General features: G+C 37.0%; 1 protein-coding gene across 2 annotated transcripts in view; it reads right to left on the bottom strand.

Annotated features, from left to right (window-relative positions):
- C1H8orf34 (chromosome 1 C8orf34 homolog) overlaps nucleotides 1-22,192 on the bottom strand; it is a 174,507-nt gene that overhangs the window by 127,570 nt on the left and 24,745 nt on the right. For both annotated transcript variants that reach the window (XM_074893887.1, XM_074893878.1), the window contains exons 2-4: nucleotides 13,447-13,594; nucleotides 12,183-12,314; nucleotides 3,351-3,479 (exon numbers count right to left, since the gene is read on the bottom strand). In XM_074893887.1, coding sequence (XP_074749988.1) covers nucleotides 3,351-3,479; nucleotides 12,183-12,314; nucleotides 13,447-13,594 — 409 coding nt within the window. The remainder of the gene's footprint in view (nucleotides 1-3,350; nucleotides 3,480-12,182; nucleotides 12,315-13,446; nucleotides 13,595-22,192) is intronic.

The following is a 22,192-nucleotide window of genomic DNA, read 5'->3' as shown; positions in this document are numbered from 1 at the left end:
CTAAATTGCACAGTGAATGAAGCAATAGCAACTAATTTAATTCCCAGGCTGTGTCAGCTGCATAGCAGGCAATGAAGTCCAAGAAACTCACTACATGATCCAAAGCTTATCTTTAAAAATGGAAATGAATTCCAGGACTTGATGGAAAATTCATTGAACTTCAAACATCTGGTTTTATGTGGCACTCTTCCCTTTTAAAATACTGAAGAATGAAGTGAGAGAATGCTGTAAAAAGCCACTGATACCACACTGTGATCATTTGCAAATTCAACTATTTGAGCCTGGTGTCTGTTCCACACTGCTTCAAAACAAGAGTAGTATCAAATGCAGCATGAGAGTCATACATGCTTGTAAAATCAAAAGTACTAACTAGCCTGCCCAAAAAAAGCATTAACATTGCAGAAGGTAGCGACAGGACCTTGTCATGGCTTTTGTAAAATTCATCACACGGGATGCTTGTTTGGGTACAGCACAGAATGAGTTTCACGTGTCATACTTCTAAAGTTCTAGATGTGTCTATTCATGGAAACCCTCTAAGATATTTTCTTATGTGCAATCTGTATTCTATCTTCAGGGGAACAATAAAACCACGTTTATTTTCAAAATTGTATTTTTTCTTTTTTTCCCAAACTTTTCACGTTTTTCAGTTTGAATTTTTATATCATCCTAACATGCAAGAAATCACGGCACAGAACAGATTCATTTCCTGAAATGCTCTGAAAATCAGGAGTACAAAAACTGGAAACAAGGACATACATCTTAAAATTAATCTGATGTGTTTAAATGATACAATCAAAAAGGCTAAAGTGCAAAATAAGTAACTACTATCAAAGAGAAGGTACTATATATACACTAGAAAAGGAGGACAAAGTAAAATACAGAACTATTACATCAAAGAGAAGAAAAGCAAATAACAGATGATACAAAGAAATCCCAGTGTTCAATACCTTCACTGCTTCAGTCTTTACAAAAAAAATTAATGGTGGCCAGATGCTTAACACTAGTGATTTTAAGAGGAAAAACTGCAAGCCAGATGACAGAAAACTGAAAGATATTCTGATGAATCAGATACATTCAAGTTGGCAGAGTTTTGTGAAATTCACTCTAGAGCACTTAACTAACTAGCTGAAGAAAGCTCCACTCCGTTAGCAACTGTCTTTCAGGAATGGAGCAGACAGAAAAGCGCAAATACCATATCTTTCTTTGGAAAAGAAAAAGGGAAGACGTGGGGAACTACTAGCCAACAAGCAAGAATATTTGACAGAACTGTTAAATAGACAATTTAACAACATCTAATGGACAGGAAAGGTGGTAAGAACCAGCCAAGATGAATTTATCAAGAATGAATCACATCAAATCAGTCTAATTGCTTTCTCGACTGGGAAACTTGCCTAGTGGATAAGAGGAGGAACTAGATGTAAAATACTTCAGCTATAATAAGACTTTGTTTACTGTTCTAGATGATACTCCAGTAAACAAATTAGAGAATTACATTCTAGATGAAATGACTGCAAGGTAGATCAACACCTGGTGGGAAAAAATGAACTTACTGAGTAGCTTTCAAATGCTGATTGTCAGATCTGAAATGGAATCATGAAGAGGTCTGACAATATTTCCATTAATGATCTGGATGAAGAAATAGAGAGCACATTCATGAAAGTGACCTTAGAATCAGGCTGCAAGTGATTCAAAGTACTCTGGAGGATAGGAGTAAAATTCCATATTATCTTGATAAATCATCAGAAAACTTCAAGTACTAGCAAGAAATAGTGAAGAATGTTTCATTTGTGAAATAACTATGAAAAGCTGATTCCAACAACGCTGACCAGGTACATACACCTCCAGTCCAAGTGTAGGACCCAGAAGAGCTGCAGTGGTTTGCATTCCAGTTAGAAAACTCTGTGGCAAAGAGAGGTACAGAATGCTGCAAACTGTGTTTTAGTTATAAGGAAGCCAGAGCTCAGTGGAACCTACACAATATTCACAAGGAAAGACAAAGGTGTAGGATTGAAGGGTGGATTTAGTCCTTTACTATTGAACTCTTGCATCTGATTGGTTTGCATCTCCAGACAGTGAATAAATAACCCTTTCTGAAATTGAAAAAAAATAGTTTCTGTATCTGTGTTATGCTTGGTTACAAGCCTCTAAAAGACAAAGGCTTGAAAACGACACTCGCACTCATCACAGTAACATGGTCAAGCAATAGTGGGGCTGCAAATTAGAAACCCTGATCAGAGGTGGTTTAGCTCCTTAGAGGCAGACAGACCAATTTACTAGAAATGTATTTGCAAAGAGCCCTGGTAACTATACTACTATAGTTAATATAAATATGAAACTTTCTCAGAATATAATTGTGATCAACCTTAAAGATTTGGGAGAGAGGGAATTTGGGCAAAATAGTTCTAGGTATTTGACACAATTTGGAAAAATGCTGAATCTCAAAATTCTCCACAAAACGATCTACCATTCTTCATTCACCTCTGTTTCTGATCTCACCATCTGCAATTTCTCCAGTGAATTCAAGAAGTGCCATGGATAAAATATGATGAGAGGAGAAAGTATTTCTCATTCAAATGTCTCCCACACCACGCCATACTTAGTTTTCATGTACTATGGCAGAGAGTACTTTTCATACTTTGATAATTATTAGTAGTGTTTGCTCCCACCAATGTACCTCAGAATTCTCTTCCGCAGAAAAAAAAAAAAAAAAGTTATTCCTCATCATATCCAGAGTAATTCTCAGAGTTATTCCTCACATAAGCATGCTATTTTTTAAACACTGCTCCTGTTTGACTATGTCTTTTAAGGGATAATATTGGAGTTTTGTTATGAAATAATTGGCTACCATGTTTCTGAGTATTTATTTGAGATGCTTTAAAATATTTATTTGAAGTGCTTTTGAAAACTGGAAGGAATTAATTGGGGTCAAGTATACAAAATACTTAATTGTTTTTCAATGACAGATCTGATCTCCATCAATGACATTAAGGTTTCACAAAGGCTAATCCAATCTAACTGCTACCACCCAAAGGAGCAGTCTCACTGCAGCACATTCCCACCATTTTCCTTAAACCAGTCTCTTGTGTTGATCTCTTGATGAGCTATTCACCTCACCAAACTGGCAGAAAACTAATGTAACAAAAAAGGAGGTGCAGGGGAAGTAGTTTCATTCAGCAGGAGAGCTGCTAAATTATCTCAGACATCCTGTAAATCTCATCAACAGGAACGTAATTGCTGATGTCAATGAACTTGGTCTTTACTGAATAGAAGACCACCTTCTTGATATATACTTCCAAATTACAATTCAGTCTGCATGGTTACATTAAAAAAACTAAAATCAATCAACTTACTGCGAGACAGATTCTCAAGGGCTTTTCCAAGTTTTTTGCTCTCTTGAAGAATATGATTTAGTTCATCAAAATCATGGTTCTCCGGTTTTGTCCTCCAATCCCATTTAGGATGCTCTATTGACCTTGGCACTAAATATACACAGATATATAGATGAAGTTTAGATTTGGTAGTTCGGACTCCTACAGTAGAAAAAAAGCTGCACAATGAGTTTACAAGCTCAAGTAGCTTCAGCAGAAATTACTTAACTATCCTCCTAGTTTAATAGCTGGAAATATTTTCTTTGGTCAAGTTGAAGTAAAAATGAAAACTTCTATGAACAAATCCATAACTGGGATGATTCTTGCAACTCAATTAATTGTTAAACACAAGTAATTAATATTAAGAATTAAAAATAATATAATAAAAATAATGCAGTAACAGAAAAATGTAATAAAAATATTGCATATGAAGGTACTTAATTACATCAAAATAGAATTCTATGTCCTAGGGGCCAATAAGGAAAAATGTCAAAATGAAAATGACTAACTGGTACTTTTGGCTTTGCTAGTCATTTTATCAAAAAAAGAAATATTTTAGACAAAGCTTTTAAAACAACATGTATTTACAATTTATTTTTTAAAAAATCATAAAGTGTAGACAACATAGTTAATAAAAACGGTGAAACAAAATATATCCCTACTGTTCATGCTGTATAGCCTATAATCTTTACTCCAATACTTAAACAAACTCGAGCTGTGGGAAGCACAGCCCTGAGCTTACAGTCTCCTATTCATTATCTATTACCAAAACCTTTGATTTAATTTTAAAACAACAGTTTCTCAACTGCTGAGCTAACTTTACCTACAATGGCAGGGAAGAAGAGAAGGATTTTGTGGGATATGTAGAACCCACAATGAACAGAGCTGCACTGACCAACATGAACATTTTGAACGATTTGTAGAAATGAAAACAAAAACAATGCTGTCTCTGAAACTGCAGTTTAACATGTTCTTTGAACTAAGCGATCTGCTGCCTTTGCCACCAAATACAATTGTTGGGTTGTCTCCAAACACAGCATTACTGTGCTGAGAACTGCACATGTTTGTGAAGTTGACGATACCTAGTCCACATTCCCAACAAAAAGGACCAGTTGCATTTATTAATGGTTGCTAACTATTCACTCAAAAATAATTTCAAAAACAAAGCCTATAATGTCCAATATACCCTGGCCAGCTCTGAAATTTTTATTTACTATTTTGACAGCTGTCAACTAATTTATGCTTACAAATTTCATTACATGCCAAGAAGGAAACTTGCAGACTCCTACATATCATGCAAAAAAAGTGGTATCATAATCATTTGAAATTTCAGAGTGCTTTTATGATGGTATGGGGAAATTATGCTCAGACTTCGAGTTCTGGTAGCTATTATAAAATGTGTTAAGCAACTGTTGCTATTGAAATTTGCCTTATTGCTGACTGCCCTCTGCTCCACTTTGGATCAACTCCACAAGCGAAAGTTGAAGTTAAGTCAATAGCCATCTCTTCCAGGTAAAGAAATGGGACAATGGTATGTTAAGTCCTTCTGTCACAAAGAACGTGATTCCATCTCCCATAGACATAAATCAAGCCATCTTCAAACTGGACATCTGTACATAGTTTGACAACCCAGAGTATATTCAGATCTGTAACTCCTACTCAGGAACCTGGATAAGTATTATGGAAGTTAATACGTCAGACTGCAGTTGCAGACATTCTCAAAGACAGAAGACAAAAGAGATATTAAGAAGGACCTACTGAGATAAGAGTAGGAGAAGAGAGACACAGGAAGCCTCAATAAGGAGGAGGGAAGAGAGGGACAAGTTGGAGTGTCACAGTCTCGTTCTGCTTTGTGTTCAAAAAAGACAAGTCATGTATTGTCTTCTGAAGACAATGGAAATAATGAGCTATGGTGGTTCCTAGTGAATAGATACAGGCCTTAAGCTATTACAGTATGACTAGTTTCTACTGATGGACAGCCTATAATTTTTGTTGATAATTTAAATGCCAATCATTTAATTCATAATTCCCTGGTTAAGAAACCACTATGTTCATTAAGTTATCTAAATTTTTGTGTGACCACAACTTGCCTCCATTCACAGATCCTAGCATAATTAACCACAGACCCTAGCACAACTTCAGTATTTCTCATCCTTTTTCTTATTTACAGAAAACAAAATGTACCATCTAGCATTTTTTCTAAACTTTTACTAACTGTAAATATAAATATTTAGCAAACTAGAAAGGAAACTCTGAAGTCTTTATTTTCAGCTTTATATTTTTACTTCAGTTTTATATTGAGATCACATGCTCCTTTACTGTTATCTCATGCTTTTTCAGCCATCTCATCTTCTCCCTTCAGTGTACCAACACTATATTCTACAGCGTCACTCACTCTAGCCTACTAGCAGTTTGACAGACTTTTCTTTCCATGATTATACTGAACTCACCACACCCCATAAATCTCACAATAGCACCAAAACACAAACAGGCAATAATTTAATACAGTAGAACCATGTACAAAGATGACCAAATGTTACAGCTTCCAGGTTGCAGAAAATTTCAACAAGCTGGAATTTGATATCATGTCAACTTGAAACCAACAACATTTTCAAAATACCAAAGGACAGAATTTTTGAGAAACTATACGATTTTGAAATAAAATTTGTAATGGGACAGAAGCTGAATGAAACAAACATAAGTTCTACTCAACAACTGTGGAGCTTCCAGGATCAGCAACTGCAGAGTATACAGACCAACCTGTATCAGGATAATGAGAGTATCAAGACTCTATCCTTGGAAAGTAGGGAACCCTGCTCAAGAGACAATGATCTGGTCCCTAGTTTCAGAGAAATGTCCCACAAACACAGGAAGCTTGGACTGTATCTCACTAGACGGATGGTGGGAAACCAGTCAAAAACAGCATGGAAATTTGCTCTGCATGCTGGTGTACTGCAGTCTGTGTTTCAGTGAAGCATTTCATACTTCAGTGAAAAAGTATCAAAACAGATATGCTGTCATGGAACATTTCTGAGTTTCAACAGAATTTGTTTCAACAATAAGTTTGGCTCATTCTATTGAGCCAAAACTGAGGGGGAAGTTAAGTAGAATTAGAACTGACAAATATTTATTACTTCTAGAGAAGACATAGTTCTTCCTTACCTACTCTTCCAACTAATGAATAGATACTAAAATTAAAATCTATTTCATTACATCACGTGGCATGCATCTGCCCTTTCAAAGTTCATTTTCTGCCTGCTTAAAAATGTTTTTAAAATATAAACTTGTATCTTCCCAACTACAGGATCAACAACCACTAGTCATTTTCAAAGGGATGGCTTTTTGTGAAGCATGCAGAACTGTATAAAGACCATATGAACCTTCCTTGAGATCTTTTGACATACATGGTCTTCTTCTGTATGTATGAAGTCCATCATATATCATTTCCATGCATATGTCACTACACATTTAGTGAAATTCTTTCATAATATTTTGACTCTCTTCTTTATTATATTCACTCATTCCTTAAAATCATAGCATCAGTAATTTTAAATCCCTCATCACACTACCTGCCACAACCTCATCTCTGTTACTTGAGAGTTTTATATAACACTTTCTCTTGAAATTTTTTTCCTACAATTCTACATCTACATCATAGCATCTGTATATGAATATTTAGGTTTTCCCTTTATGGAGCTGAGATTTCCCCATCTCATCTTAGAAGACTTCAAAGTCATGTTTTCTAGTGTTTCTGATTTTCTGGTGGCACACCCCTCCAACAAATGCACATCAGATTCACCCACAGATGCGTTATGAATTCTGTCACAAGTCAGCAGACCTTTATTTTCTACTGGATGATGGTACAAGATCGGTACTCTTTTTATCTACATATACATGTCTTTTCAAGACAGAATCAGATCAGTTGCTCATTAAATCCTACATTTCATTAATACATTGTATGACCATCTTACATCTCAAAGAACAAAAATGTGTTATTATTGAGCATAAAATTATTAATGTATTTAAATCTCACAATAGTATTCAGATTAGAGTTCTTTGATAATACAGCCAAACTGGTTTACACAGTACCTGGATATTAAAAGGCTAAGAGAACCATGGCCTACAGTCCTAGACCGACCAAAGGCAATTAGAAGTACACAACATTGTAACTGTAAATGGGACATGGTGAGAATGGTCAACTGAAGCAGGGTGAAAGGATGATCTGTGATCTGATTTAACACGAAGGTAGTGAAGAGATCAACCTACTTTGCCTAAAAGTAGCTAGCTGGGAAGCAAGAAGTCTGTTTCACAAACTATTTAGAAACTTCCAAATTTGTTCTTCTTCAAATACAGAATGTGATCATCTAAACATTTCATTAAATATATTTATATATACACACACGTGCACACACACTAGGAGCCCTTCACACACTTCAAGCCTCTTCCTTGCCAGACAGCAGCAGCACCTTCTGCTTAATTCTGGTTTTGCACACACCAAACAAGTGGTCCAATCCCTCAAGATACCAGGGTTTCTTGTTTGTGCATTTGTTTCAGGTGCAGCTGAGATTGTAACAGGCAGAAGGAGGAACTGGAGGAATCTTTGCAGTGAAAAAGTTGAATGTATAAGGAAGAGATCTGTGCAGGAATAATATGCACACTGCAGTCAACATCAGCTCTGCTGAAGGAAAAAAAAATATTTCCTAATTAAATAAATCAATTCCCCTGATGCTTCCAAAGATTGCTATGAAATGACAATTCTCAGTTCTCAAACTTACGAGTTCAGAATCATTTGAACAAGATAGTTGTAAGACAAAAGCTCTGCAATAGAACATATTACAGCTAATGGACTCCATTAAATTTTGGGTTTGTTTTGGCAGTTTTGGCGGGGGGGTTTAGGTTGCTGGGTGTGGGGGTTTGTTTGTTTGTTTTAAACACAATTCTGAGAGTAAGTCTTTAGGTCTCAGCAGGCCCAAAACTGTTCTCAGTTTCTGTTTCTCAAATTCTGTTTCGCAGATGAGTCCTTACTACCTCTTTGGAGAGGCTTTGGAAAAAATGTACAACAAGACTCAAAAATGTTTTGAGGTACAAGCTAAAGGCACAAAACAAATGGAATATGCTGTGCACGTCTGGACAGAGTAATAAACAGCTTCTGAACATGCTTGCTTTCTGCTGATCTGAGTGATTGAAGTGATATACAGTATCCACTGACGCTGGCATAAACATGGCAAAAAAAGTCGAAAAAACATCAGTATTAATTTGGTTGTTGGCAGAAAATAAGATATGGCAAAAAGGCACGTGGCTGAAACCAGCCTCTGCCATAACAATTTAAAAAAATGCAGTGCAAATACACAAGGTATTTTCAAAAAGTTGCAGAGGCAAGTATTTGTGGGGGTAAGTCCCAAAAATAATAGGAGGAATCAAAGTTTAAAACAGTGGTATGGACAAAAAAATAGGAAAGGGCATAAAACAGAAAAGCATAGAAGCAGAGGATAATTAGTCTGGAAAGGACATCTGAAAGTCTTCTAGCCCAACCTGACACTCAAAACTGGTCCATTGAGGGCAGGTTACTCAGACTATCCGATTGAGTTTTGAGTAGCACCCAGGATGGAGATTCCACAGCCTCTCTGGACAATCTGTTTCAGTGTTTGACCACCGTCGCAGTATAATTTTGTTGCCTCTTGTCCTTTCACTACACACCTTTAAGAAGAATCGGCTATGTCTTCTCTACCAAGCTTCAGTTGATGGTAACAACAAAATCTCCCCTTAGTTTTCATTTCTTCAGGATGAACAAACAAACAAATTTCCTTCAGCTTTTCCTTGTCCATCACATATTCTAGCCCCTTCATCATCTTGGTGGGCCTCCACTGGATGTGCTCCAGTACACACCATCATCTATCATGACGTACTCTAGATGCCATCTCAAAAGTGTGAAATAAACACTGCTGGCTATACTCTTGCTAATGCACCTAGTATGCAGCTCACCTTCAGTACTGCAAGAGCACACAGTCACAGCTGGTTCATATTCAAGTTCTTGTTCATCAGCACCCCGGGTCTTTTTCTGCAAAGCTATTTTCTAGCCATTCAGACCCCAGTTTATACTATTGCTCAGAGTCATTCCATCCAAGATGCAGGATTTTGCATTTGCCTGTGCTGAACTTCATGAGGTTCCTCTCAGTCCATTCCTCAATCCTGATGAGGTCCCTCTGAATAGCAGCCCTACTACCCAGAATACAAACTACTTCCCACAATTTGGTGTCACCTGCAAATCTAAGAGCACATTCTACCTCATCATCCAGGACATTAAGAAAGCCTTTTAAATGGCATTGGTCTTAAGCATGCCACTAGTGATAGGCTTTCCAGCTGGACTTCGTATTGCCAGTCACAATCCCTTGAATCCAACACTTGAGCCAACTTTCTACACATCTTCTTGTCCACTTATCCAGTCCATATCTCACCAATTGAGTTATAAGAATACTATGGGAGACTGACAAAGGTTTTGCTAAAGTCAAGGTATTAAACATCCACTGCTCTTTCTCTAATTACAGGGCCAGTTACTCCATTTAAGAGGGCAATCAGGTTGATCTGATCAGGCATGTGTAGTCGCATAAATTCATGCTTGCTGTTCCCAATCACATTTTCCTCCTTCTTGGGGCTGGGAACACGTTCCAGAAAAATCTGCTCAATAACCTTTCCAGAAAGTGAGGTTTAGCTGATCGGCTTGTAGTCCCCAAAGTCTCCTTCTTGCCTTTACTCAAAATCAGTGTGACCTTTGCCTTTTTCTAGTCATCAGGAACCTCCCACAAACATCATGACCTTTCAGTGATGATAGAATTGCCTTGCAATGACAGTAGTCTCCTCTCTCAGCATGCTCAGAAAGAATCCCATAGAGTGCCATCTATGTATGTATGTTCAATTGCCTTAAGCACACCCTAATTCTATCTCCCTCTGTTGTGAGTAAAGCTGCACTCCCACAAACTCTGCTGCTAGACTTAGGGACTTGGGTAGCTTGAGAGCAAGCCTTACCAACTGAAGAGCATTATTAGATGCCCTTCAGTCCTCATGGACAGATCCTTGAGTCCAGTGTTATTATGGATGTATAAATCATTTCCTTGCTTGACATGTGACCTGGTAGTTTAGAGTGCCCAGCCTCCTCTTTGTCCTCTCCTGGGACAACCTAAGAAGCAACAAGCATGACACTTGTAGTAGGCACACAAATGAAGGGAGTGAGATCATGTCACACTCCTACCTGGGATAAAGACTGAGAATTTGAGATCTCTAGGAGATGGCATGGAAGTTACTTGACATGTATCACAGGGTCTGAAGTGCAAGCACAGGGAGGGAGGAGAACACAGTATGATGACAGGAACAGCTCACAACACCCTTGGCCACTGTTTCTAACAGTGTATCTCCATAAATTGTTGTTATCCAGCAAAGACTGTTAGATTAGACACAGATTATGAGTGACTATGACTGTTTCTCTGAATATCCCTATTTACTCTTGAAAGTGAATTAAAATCCACATGCTTCTTTTGGACTGAATTAAAAATTCATGTGCCCATAGAGAGGTACAGTGGAACTGATGATCAAATTTCAGTCTTTTGAAGCAGGGGATGTGCTTCATGAAGAAGAAACAGAGACACATGCTCCATTTCCAGGAAAAATAATCCACAAATCTTGCTAGGACAATACAGTCCTGAGAAAAGCTGTGCTATGAGACACAGCTACCTGTACAGCTATTTTTCACTTGTTACAGTTATTTATTCTCAATTAAAAAGGTTTCATAATTACCCAAAAGTACAGTGTCTGCATTGCATAAATCTAACATGATTTACTTTACCCATTGCTGTGCTATATTTTGACCTACTGAGGCCACTGGGAGATTTTTTTTGACTCCGCTGAAGTCTAGGCTTCCCCGTCTTGCTTTTAGAGGAAAGGCGGCAAGCCTTCTATTGCAGCATACTATGTATCTCTGTTCTCATCTGGTCCACCTAATCACAATCCAAGTTATTAAAAAGATTTGGCTATTATAAAATTTTCAAAAAGCTACAATAGTCAACAGAAGTCAATATAATTTTGCAATTTATTTTGGAGAACAAATCTTGTATACACACTTGTGTGTGTACCTATACATATATATGTATGTATATTGTGGATATATTTATTTGTGTAAAAAATCCATTAAAAATCAAGCTTTAAAATTACATTTCTTCAATAGCCAGTACACAGGAAGCACTATATTTCATTAAGGCTTGTTGTTTTTGTTTTTACTACTTCTATTTTACAGGTCATTGACAATATCCTCTTCAGTCTCTACTTCTATTCTGCCTTTTCTTTCAGTGTACATTTAAATTCCTTCAGCAGCTCTCAGAGCAGTACACCTGTTCTGCTGACACTGCCCCCATATCTTGAATAGTATCTGTTCATAAATCATAGTTTTACATTGCCTGACCCACTGAAAAAAAATCTATTAGGACCAATATCAACAGAACAGATTTTACACATGCAAAATGGCAAACTAAAACATCAAATCATAATCCGTATATGAACATAAAACTGTGCATGACACCCAGATATTCTTCTATGTTTTTATTTATTTATCAAGAATTCTATTCTATCTGTAGATGACAACATAGAGTACTATTAAATATTCATAATTCAACTGAAAGTGAAGCAAGAATCAAACTCTTCTAACATATATATCCAGCCATTTCAACTGCACATAGTTTGCCTTCCATTTTAATCCTAATTCAACAGAAAAACGTACTATGGGTTTGGAAGTATGCACGAATTAATAATGCAGTGAAGCTTTCTTACATGACTTGGACTCCGGTGACGGTGGAGAAATGTTGGACACGGCAAGGTCGCTCTTTGACTTTTTAGGCTTTTTTGCATTTACCTGCCAAGGTTTATCATAACTTCTAAAGTCTCTCCTTGTTCCTTTATTTTCTGTTAAAAGAGTGGAATCAGGCAATTATAACAGTTGTAGGGTTATTTTTCAAAGACTTAATAAACAATTAATCCCGAAAAAAACAAGACCTATCAGTCCAAATCAGTCAGTTCTTTTTTGTTCTCCTATTTCTGATTTATGTTAAATTTCATATATTTTTTCCACTTCCTAAACATAAAAGTTTAGATATTAATACATTTTTCATTAAAAACATAATGCCTTATTTTTTTGTTATGAAAAAGTCCTTAACCTCCATTTGTTTTACACATTTGACTGCCTATGCTTAAAACTTTACATTTGATATAAATAAAAATTTGATTTGTCAGGCAACTAACATTCTATCAGTAACTATTTGAGATCTACTACAGTCTGAAACAGACCATCAGTCAATTTTTTAATACAAAACCAACATTCTAATAGTAGCTTGTACCAGAATATCAAAGCTAAAAATTCTACTTTGGAATCAGAGCAGATATTATTTCAGAATTTTTTTTATGCTTCTGAAGATCTACAATCATAAATTATTCACACTGGAGTTCATAAAGTAGTAATAGGATCTTCTCATTAAGTGTTGCAATGATGGATTGTTAAAAAAGTGAAGAAAAAAACTGAAGAAAATACCTCCATAGAGGCTAATCTCAGGTGCAAATACACCACAGGAAGGAAAGGGGAAAGGGGAAAGGGGAAAGGGGAAAGGGGAAAGGGGAAAGGGGAAAGGGGAAAGGGGAAAGGGGAAAGGGGAAAGGGGAAAGGGGAAAGGGGAAAGGGGAAAGGGGAAAGGGGAAAGGGGAAAGGGGAAAGGGGAAAGGGGAAAGGGGAAAGGGGAAAGGGGAAAGGGGAAAGGGGAAAGCAGGGGAATCAAGGGATGTTTATATGCACCTTCTTTCTCATTGAGACTGAGATTGCTTCCACACTGTAACTCTGACCCATACGCACATGATATGTACACAGTCTGAGCTGATAGCCAACAATATACATTAAATTCAGCATTTACCAAACAGGATTTATTGTGCATGCTCACAATCACAGAGTAGTACCTGTTCAGTAGGTACACGTGCATCCAGGAAATCATGGATGAAAGTGTGGGAAGACTATACTGGAGACCAGCCCTTTCCAGCATACAGAACATACCTGATGTTTCACTCTCTGCCCAAAGGGCAGCAGAGCCAGACAACGTTCTCTGAAGCTGACTGCGGTTCCCCTGTTTGGACTGAAGATGATCAATTAGAAATGGGATTGGCTGGTCAGGTGTCTCTGTTATCAGCTTGGTCATCAACTCCTTTAGAAAATTAAAACAAAACAAAAAGTTAGTGGGATATTGCACCGAAACTAATCTTATATTTACCAAAAGTAAAGGAGCATTTATAAACGAAAAGCCTGTGTTCAACTTTGAAGAAAACAGCTAGAAACACCCATCTTCTCAAACTACTGCTAGCTTTGTCCTATGAAGTGTTGATGTCTGAAGCGCTTTTAGTCTATACTGTCACTATCCACTGGAACTTACGTTAAACAACCCAACTCCCACTACCTGTTCAAATTCACCCAAAACAATCTGAATACTGTTCTTTTAACCATTCAGAACAAGCACCTTTTCAGAGCAGTGAGTAGCTTTTCTCTGACCCATACATTCAAGTTTCTTCTCATTGGAAATTGGTGTATCAGGATGGTTGGTGCATTTTTGATCTCGCCCACACATGGAACAATGACCTGGTTAGAATATGCATTCATATCGGGGAACTGCAAAGTCTGATCAAACCGGCAGACTTTTTTTAAAGCAAGTACTCCAAAACAGTATTGTATAGACATGAGCAAATATTTTATTACAGTATTGCAGACATGGATACAAAACCAATGTCACGAGAAAACCATCTCCTATGCCATCCATGCACTGATAGTATCTAATTGCTGTCACGCACCCTGGCCTTGCAGGGCTGCAGAAAGAGAATCACTCCCCACATTGCTGCTGGCTCTTCTTCTGGCTCCTTACACATAAAACACAGATTAGGAATCCAGAAAGAAGCTATGGCTCTGTGCTGGGCACAGAGGAAATCAATGACTAAGGTGGGAGGTGACCCTGAAATCCACATAGTTCCACAGGAAATCTGTGGCTGCCACTGCAAAACGAAAAAGCTCCACAGAAGTAAAAGCTTACAGGAATGTACAACAATATCAGGACAAAAACCTGGCTAAGTTATTAAAAGCTTTTATTCTCTCTTCATCTATCCCCAAGCATAAACTTTACCATAACTTACACACACTTAAGTCTATTTCCACTTCATCTTTTTCACACACCTTAATAAATAATTTTTCAAATACCAGTAGTAACTTGGTATTGCCATCAGTTAATTGTGTTGGAAAAAGACACTTAAGAGAGAGTATACCAAATAACAGTAAACATGAGTAACAGCATGCAGGATTATTAAAACACAGCAAGTTATCTTTGTCCACTCCAAGACTTTCCATTCTTTTTATTCAAGTAGTGGTATAAACAATTAAGTGAAAATGCAACAGAAACAACCTTTCCATTGCAGAAAGAGAAATTTAACTTCAGAAAACAAAAAGGAGAAAACATGATCACTTGTGGCGTGATTTTTGATAACTATCTACAGGGAACCAAAAAAAACCCAACAGTGTCTTTGGTTTTGAAAAGGAACTCCACAGGGAGAAATTAAGCTACTTACTAAACTTAGAAATGATAAAACTATGGAGTCTAACTTCATCTGGGCTGTCTCTCACCAAGGTAGGAGAAACCCTCTGATACACATCATACAAGAAAAATCCAGAAATTGGAGTAATTCATATTTTGGTTGCTTGGCAACACTCTAACAGCAAACCTTTCTTTTTTTCCCTGCCAAAATGCAGAATTAGTGACAAGTGGAAAGATGTAATCGCGTGCTTGTAATGGATCACAATAGCTGTAGGAATTCCACTGCAGAGGATTCTATTACCAAAGAAAAGGAGTCAATCTGTAATAGCTGACTTGTAATTTAAATCATTTCTCTGAATCATGGTTTGAAAATTATTTTTCTGTCTTAGATTAATAAAAACAAGATGATGAGAACTGAGATACATGCATTGATACTATTAATTTTTTTAAGACATGCAGGGGTGACAATCTATTAATAATATATTACAAAATTAATGTAGCATTAAAAAAGATAATACAGAGATGGCTACGTGTCAATGTAAGGCAAATGCTACTTGATTGTTGCTATCACTGACTTGCTTGTCACAGGAAGAAACGGTCTTTAATTAACAGAAACAGATCTAATAAAATAGAACTGATTAAAGGACTCTCTACCTTATTCTGAGACATAGCAATAAAACTAAAAAACATAATTGGACAAAGTACAAAAAAGTGCTACTCTGAGGTGATGTGAAATTAGCTCCTATTCAAAAGGACCACTTTTTCTATCTACTGTTAACATATTGATAATAAGACCTGAGTGATATAGAGATCTCTGCTGTCCCAGAGCATAATCAGTTCTATTCTGTGACAGCAATTAGAAAAGTTGAAAGAACTATAGATATAGGCTACTTTTATCTATCTGGAGTAACAAATGAGTTGTACCAATCCTGTACACCTAAAGCAAGGAAGACGTAACATTGCTGGGATCCTCATAAACTGAAAATAGTAGTAGTTCAAAAAATACTAAATTTGTGTAATAAGCCTCAAACTGATTTGCCTCAAGTACTTTCAGAGATGTCATTAAAAGTAAATACAACTTCAAGTCAACACAAAGGTGATTCAGATTGCAAAGCCTGCCATTTAAAGAAGACATAACTCTTTGCTATGAGTATTCCATTGCAAAAGGGGAGTGAAGAAGCTCTTAGGGATTTGCTTCTCAAGCTGCTCCAAGCAAAGCATGAAAGTGGTCTCCTACTTACCACAGCTGGGTTCCCGAACTCTGCAGAATTTGCAAACACCTCCACCCCAACCAGTGATAACAATAGCAGTGATAATAGTTTCAGACATATGCTCTGTGTAAAGCCACATTCACATGCAGGAAGCATTACCTCCTTTCACACACACTGTCAGAGATCCCAGAAGTAGGATAACAACTCCATGATCCTCACCACCTTCACCTTTCTACCAAATTCTGCCACCCAATCCATTAAGGGACCTAACTCCATCCGCTCTACCCCCAAACCATGCTCTTCAAGTTTGTGCTTCCTTTGAGACTCTTGTCACCCCCACCAAATTGTCAATTACAAGGCAATATGTTATTTATATGTGTTTATATATGTATATATATGTGTTCGGTTGCCTGGCTATGCCATGGGGTAGAGTGCAGGGAAGGGCAAGAGAAACAAAAAACCCAAAAAACCACACCCAATAAAGAAAGCAAAAGACTTTACACAGGCAGTAACTGTATTTAGTGAGTACTCAGCTCATTTTTTAAGTAAAAACATATACTTCACTGAAGGTGAAAAGACATTACAGATTAGGAATGCCTATTAGGGGTATTCTCATCCCTAGTAAAACTATCTTAAATTTCTGATGAGATTATCAAAGTTTATTTGATGCTCTCATCTGTTACTCAGATGACATCTTAAAAGACAGCAGGAAAAACATACTACATGGTACTCTAAATATACTCTTATGAGTCTGAAATGTTTCAGAAAAAGATTTAAAAAGTGAAGGTATTAAATAAGAAAAACTAAAGTGTACAACAAGTTACAAAAATAAAATTTCTTTTTTGTTTAGCAGCAGTCTGATCTGACTCACAATGTGCTAAGTAGGCAAGGTTTCACAAGAAAAAGAAAAGGAAAAAGACCAACTAGTCTCAATGAAGACGCCTCTGCATTAACAGCAGAATAAAAATGGTACAAGATCATTGAAGCTGAGATTCATTTCTTGATGAAAAATTCAACAGATAAGTTTCAACTATGCGTGAGAACAGAAATGCAAGACATATGTCTCTTAAAAATATTAACAATACTTTTTGCCTTTTTAGCTCAAATTTCTAAGTTTTCTATTCGTTGTCATTTCATCTAATTCAAATAAGAAAAATAAAAAGTTTTGTCCACATTTATGACATGTTCTTCCATTCACAGTATGCCTTACAACAACAAATAAAAAGTCATGGCAGATCGGGTCTCCATGCTGCCAGATGAACTGTTTGTTCAATACTATGGCAGGTGCACCCGTCCTGACAAAGACTGGGGCTTTCCAGCTGTTCAAACATAGTGGCCACTGATTCCTTCTGTGCCCTTACTTTCACAAGACACACTGCAGCACAGAAAAGACATGAAAGGGAACTTCCGTTATTAATACAGACTAGAGCACCAGGGCAAATACAGTCATTTCTTCTGGTTCCCTGCTGTATTGCCCAAAATTAGGTTGGTCCCAACCAGAACGAGAAAGAATGGGCAGAAAGGTGATACAAGCTCCAGAAAAACTGGCAGTTAACTTCTCCAAGGATTTTTACCTTGCACTGTGCAAACCAGAATTTAAACCAATTATTTCTACTTTCTTCTGTAATGGTATCTTTATATGCTTTTACATTCACTACTTTTATTAAACTATGTAAGATAGACTGTTTCAAAAGAAACTTGCAAAAGTTCATCTGTCAGTTTTCCAAGAGAGAGATTCACGCACATATTGGTAAGGCTGCAAAAGATCTTGAAAAAAACAGGTCTAAACTAGCAACTTCATATATTAACTCTTTATAAAGAGAGTATCTTTCACTACTGTACTATCCTGAGGTCCTCTATTAGTTATTCAATGCAGGCTCAAATTTTAATTTCCTTGTGACTGTCCATGCAATTAATACAAACGAAACAGTCTTCACAGTCTATTAATCATAGGCCCATTACAATAAAACTCTAATTAGCTATGTCTAAATGTACCTATCAGGTTATTAAGTTAATTAAGAGACATTCTATCTTGCCCTGTAATTGATAACAGTAACTACACAACAATCACAGGTTTTGTTTTTAACGATATAGGCTTCTACAGACTATGGCAGAGTGTGCAAAGATTTTGGCTGTATTATGCTCTCATTTCATGGTTTAAATTAGGTGTTTAAAGAGTGAATTGCCCTCAGAAGATGTCTCTGTCTATCTCCTGACCAAAGAGACTAGGTGGCTTAGCTTAAACTATGAGGTTGTGATGGGATGCAGTTCCAAATTAAGACAACTAAATACAGCAGTCTTCACACCGATGTCAATGAAGAAGTAAAGGGAGCCTAGGGAACTCCCAGCTGACCAGCCAGTGTATGTCCACTTATGATAAGAAGAATTGCTCTCCACTGACTGTATTGGCTATATATCCATTGACTACACTGGTGCTTAGACACTTAGAAGACAGGCAGACATCTAAATTTAAGTTTGCAAATAATCACTTCATACGGGTTGTAAGTGAACAAAGAAGATACAAAATTGAGTGAAAACCCATGGAAGGAAAGGAAGTTTAATAAGACTTTTTAGTGATTGACACTTTTTTTTCTTTAGAAGTCCTTTCTGATTTCTGCAGAAATAAAGCAAGGAATTTTATTTTTTTTTTTAAAGTATATTTCAACGTTATTCTTACTGGTTAAAATAAAAGTCTGCAATTCTTAAATGAGAGCAGAAAGGTAAACACCACTGCTTCTAGCACAAAACATTATTTTCTATGGAAATGAAGGAAAAATACCAGCATCCTTCTTTCAGAAAATAGCTAGGTTTAAATCTTCTTGAACAATTCAAAATTAAAAGAAGAAAATCACATTCCAGACTATAATCAAAATGGACTTCAACATTTTAAGCATTCATTAAATTATCACCATGTACTGTTATGGAATAAATTATTCAACACAAAGGAAATCACATAATCACAATTCACATGTCTGTACCATACTAGTTGTTTCAAACTAACCAAGGCAGAAAAACAGTTGAGAGCAAACCTCTATAGGATTAGTAGTCCAATTCAGCTTGTTTGTAAAAATATTCAGACTTTTACATGGAACGGACTAAAAAAAGTCTCAACCAACACTGTTCAAAGCCTCAACACTACTCATTCCCACCATTTCAGCTAGCTGTACAGCTAAATTTAATACCACAAAGCTGCAGTACACAGCATGGAACACACTCCACAAAGAAATTACTTTGAATGTACAACTAAAGAGAAAGTACAAAGCTGATATGGTGGCCCTGATATTATGGTGCAAACGAAATTCCCCTAGAGGTAGATTTCCCTACGAGTGCCACAATACAGGACTAGTGGCACAGGTAACGTTTTCAGATTCAGACTACTACCATTCAAAGTCTCAAACTTCTTTTTTCACATCTCAAATCAGGGTGATAACTCTGATACAAAAGGTAGTAAAGTTTTGGTTCATACAACGAGAATAATATGAGACAGTCTAAAACCAAAGATCATTGGATAGCTAACAGTCCTCGTTAAATGTTCCTGTATCAAATATCTGTATCAATTCAATAACAGAAGACAAATTTTGGGAGCTATGTTACTAACTGTACATTTAGGGAGACTCTGGAGAGCTGAATGGAAACAACATACTTTCCACTACAAACCCTTTGCAAATCATATAATCAGTTCCCTGAGTTGGATGAACTAGCCCTATTTATATAAATCCAACTCATGTACGTAATAGTTGATAAAATATGCATCATCGATCTTACTTAGTGATCCAGAAACAAAAACCTTTTGCACAGATGAGGTCTGGTGGACAATTCTGAAGTTTCACTGAGTGAGCTCATGACAGTTTATCAAACTCCCCCATGCACATCATAATGTGCAAAAACTACCAGAACCTCTTGCTGTATTTTCAATGCATCCTTTGGGGATTTTTTTCCTTTTATCTTATTCTTGATATTTCGAATATCGTTGTCCCAAATGTATTATACCACTTCTGAGTTCACAAAATAGCTTCAAACACCTTTGCTCTGTGGCTTTTTTATTGTAAGATTTCCTTTCTCCCATTCAATCATTTCACACAAGAATGCTGTCAAAAGGGAGGTCACTGGTACTAGGTTACTCTAAAACATTACTTCTCAGTAAAAGAACAAAAGGTTAAAGACATGCTCTCAGATATGACAAGCATGTCAACAGTTACCATGTTTTCTCCCACGGTTTTCAAATCACAAAGATTTTCTACGATAGCTTACATTTCTTTCATCAGCCCTGTATCTCTGTGTAACAATCTCACGTTTGTGGAATTATGCCTACTGTATCTTTATCTGAACTCAGCAAGGATTTATCAAACAAGGGTAGTTCACGTTGTGGCAGAAATACTGTAAGGTTTCCCTAAAGCATAATTCAGAAATCTTCCTCAGTTTCCACCCACTCTATCAAAGAATGGAAATTCTCCCCTGAAGGCAAGGCACTTCACAGTTCAACCAAGAGAAAATGAAAACTACTGGTTTTCTGAAAGGTCTGTAGGATTTACATCAAAAGGAAAACTCACAGATAAAGGCTAGGAAAGACTATTACAGCCTGGACTGATTTCCTTAAATTACAGCCATAAAACAACACTGACTGCACATCACTGCCTTTCCTAAAAGCTAACTCAACAGACTAGAGCTATCTTTCTCTGATCAGCTAGAGTAATCTTATTCCAATTTCAAAGTCCAAGGTGAGGCCACTTGTTCCTCTGTGTTCAATGATTCATTACTGCAACTGTTACAAAAATCGCATCATATTTCCAGTTTAAACTTCACTGACTTAGCTTCTACCTACCTGGCACAAAATTTTTTTCTGAGGGAGGGTGAGACTAGGAACTAAAGCAGTAGGTATTTTTGTGGCTACCTCTGGTGCATTGACTCCAGCCAGCAACCAAGCACTCACCAGCCACTCACTCCCACACCTAGTGGGATGAGGGAGAGAAAGGGAAGAGCAAAACAAAGAAGAACTCATGGGTCAAGACAAAGACAGTTTAATAACCAAAGGGAAGATAAAAAAAAAAAACAGTAAGTGATGCCAAGGCAATCACACTTTCCACTGCCTAGCCAGCCCCTAAGCAACAACTACTTCAGAAAATTTACCTGCAGCTTTTATTGCTGAGCATGACATTATATGGTAAGGAATATCTCTTTGCTAAGGTTGGGTCAGCTGTCCCAGCTGTGTCCCCTCCCAATCTCTTGCCCACCCCTAGCCTGCTCACTGGTGGGCAGAGTGAGGAACAGAGAAGGCCTTGACCCTGTGCAAGCACTGGTCAGCAACAGCTAAAAGACTGGTATATCAACACTGTTTTAGTCACAAATCTGAAACACAGCACCATATGGGCTGCTATGAAGAAAATCAGCTCCAGCCCAGACAGACCCAGAACAGTACCGCTATAGTATTGGTTATTAAGCATTTTTGAGTGGTGATCAGGAGAAGGCTGTACATAAAAAAAAAAAAAAAAAAAAAAGGTATATATTAAGGGATTGACTCAGCAAAGCACTTAAGCTTAGGCATTTTTTATGCATGAGAAGTAATTATAAAGCCAGGTGCATGTTTAAAATGCCTTGATGAATTAGATCACTACTCTGACTGCAGAATTGCAAGCATTCCCTTACTTCCAGGAGCCTACCCCAAAAAAATTATGTCTTTTTTAGACTCTAACTATGAAAATCTTTTGAAGATTGATGGAAACTCTTTCAATTGCATCCCACGGAAAATATTTTCAAAATGTGTGCAGCAACCAACCACACCTGTCAGGTGCTTTTCTTTCTTTCTCCTGCGCCTGGATCACTTATCCCAGTAAAGTTAAAAAAAAATACATGTTTCCAAATTAGATCATACATTAGATACACTACTGATATATTACCAGAAGAAAAACATCAGAAATACATGTTGCACTTTTACCACTTCTCATAATTTTTTCTAGTTCCTGTTCTCACACTTAAGGGGAATTAACTGATTGATTTGTCAGTGTTTAAAGAAAATTACTAT

The sequence above is a fragment of the Strix uralensis genome, chromosome 1 (assembly GCF_047716275.1).
Source record: "Strix uralensis isolate ZFMK-TIS-50842 chromosome 1, bStrUra1, whole genome shotgun sequence".
In the NCBI taxonomy this organism is placed as follows: domain Eukaryota; kingdom Metazoa; phylum Chordata; class Aves; order Strigiformes; family Strigidae; genus Strix; species Strix uralensis.
Note: the sequence above shows the minus strand (reverse complement) of the source record. Positions and strands in the feature narration are given on the sequence as shown.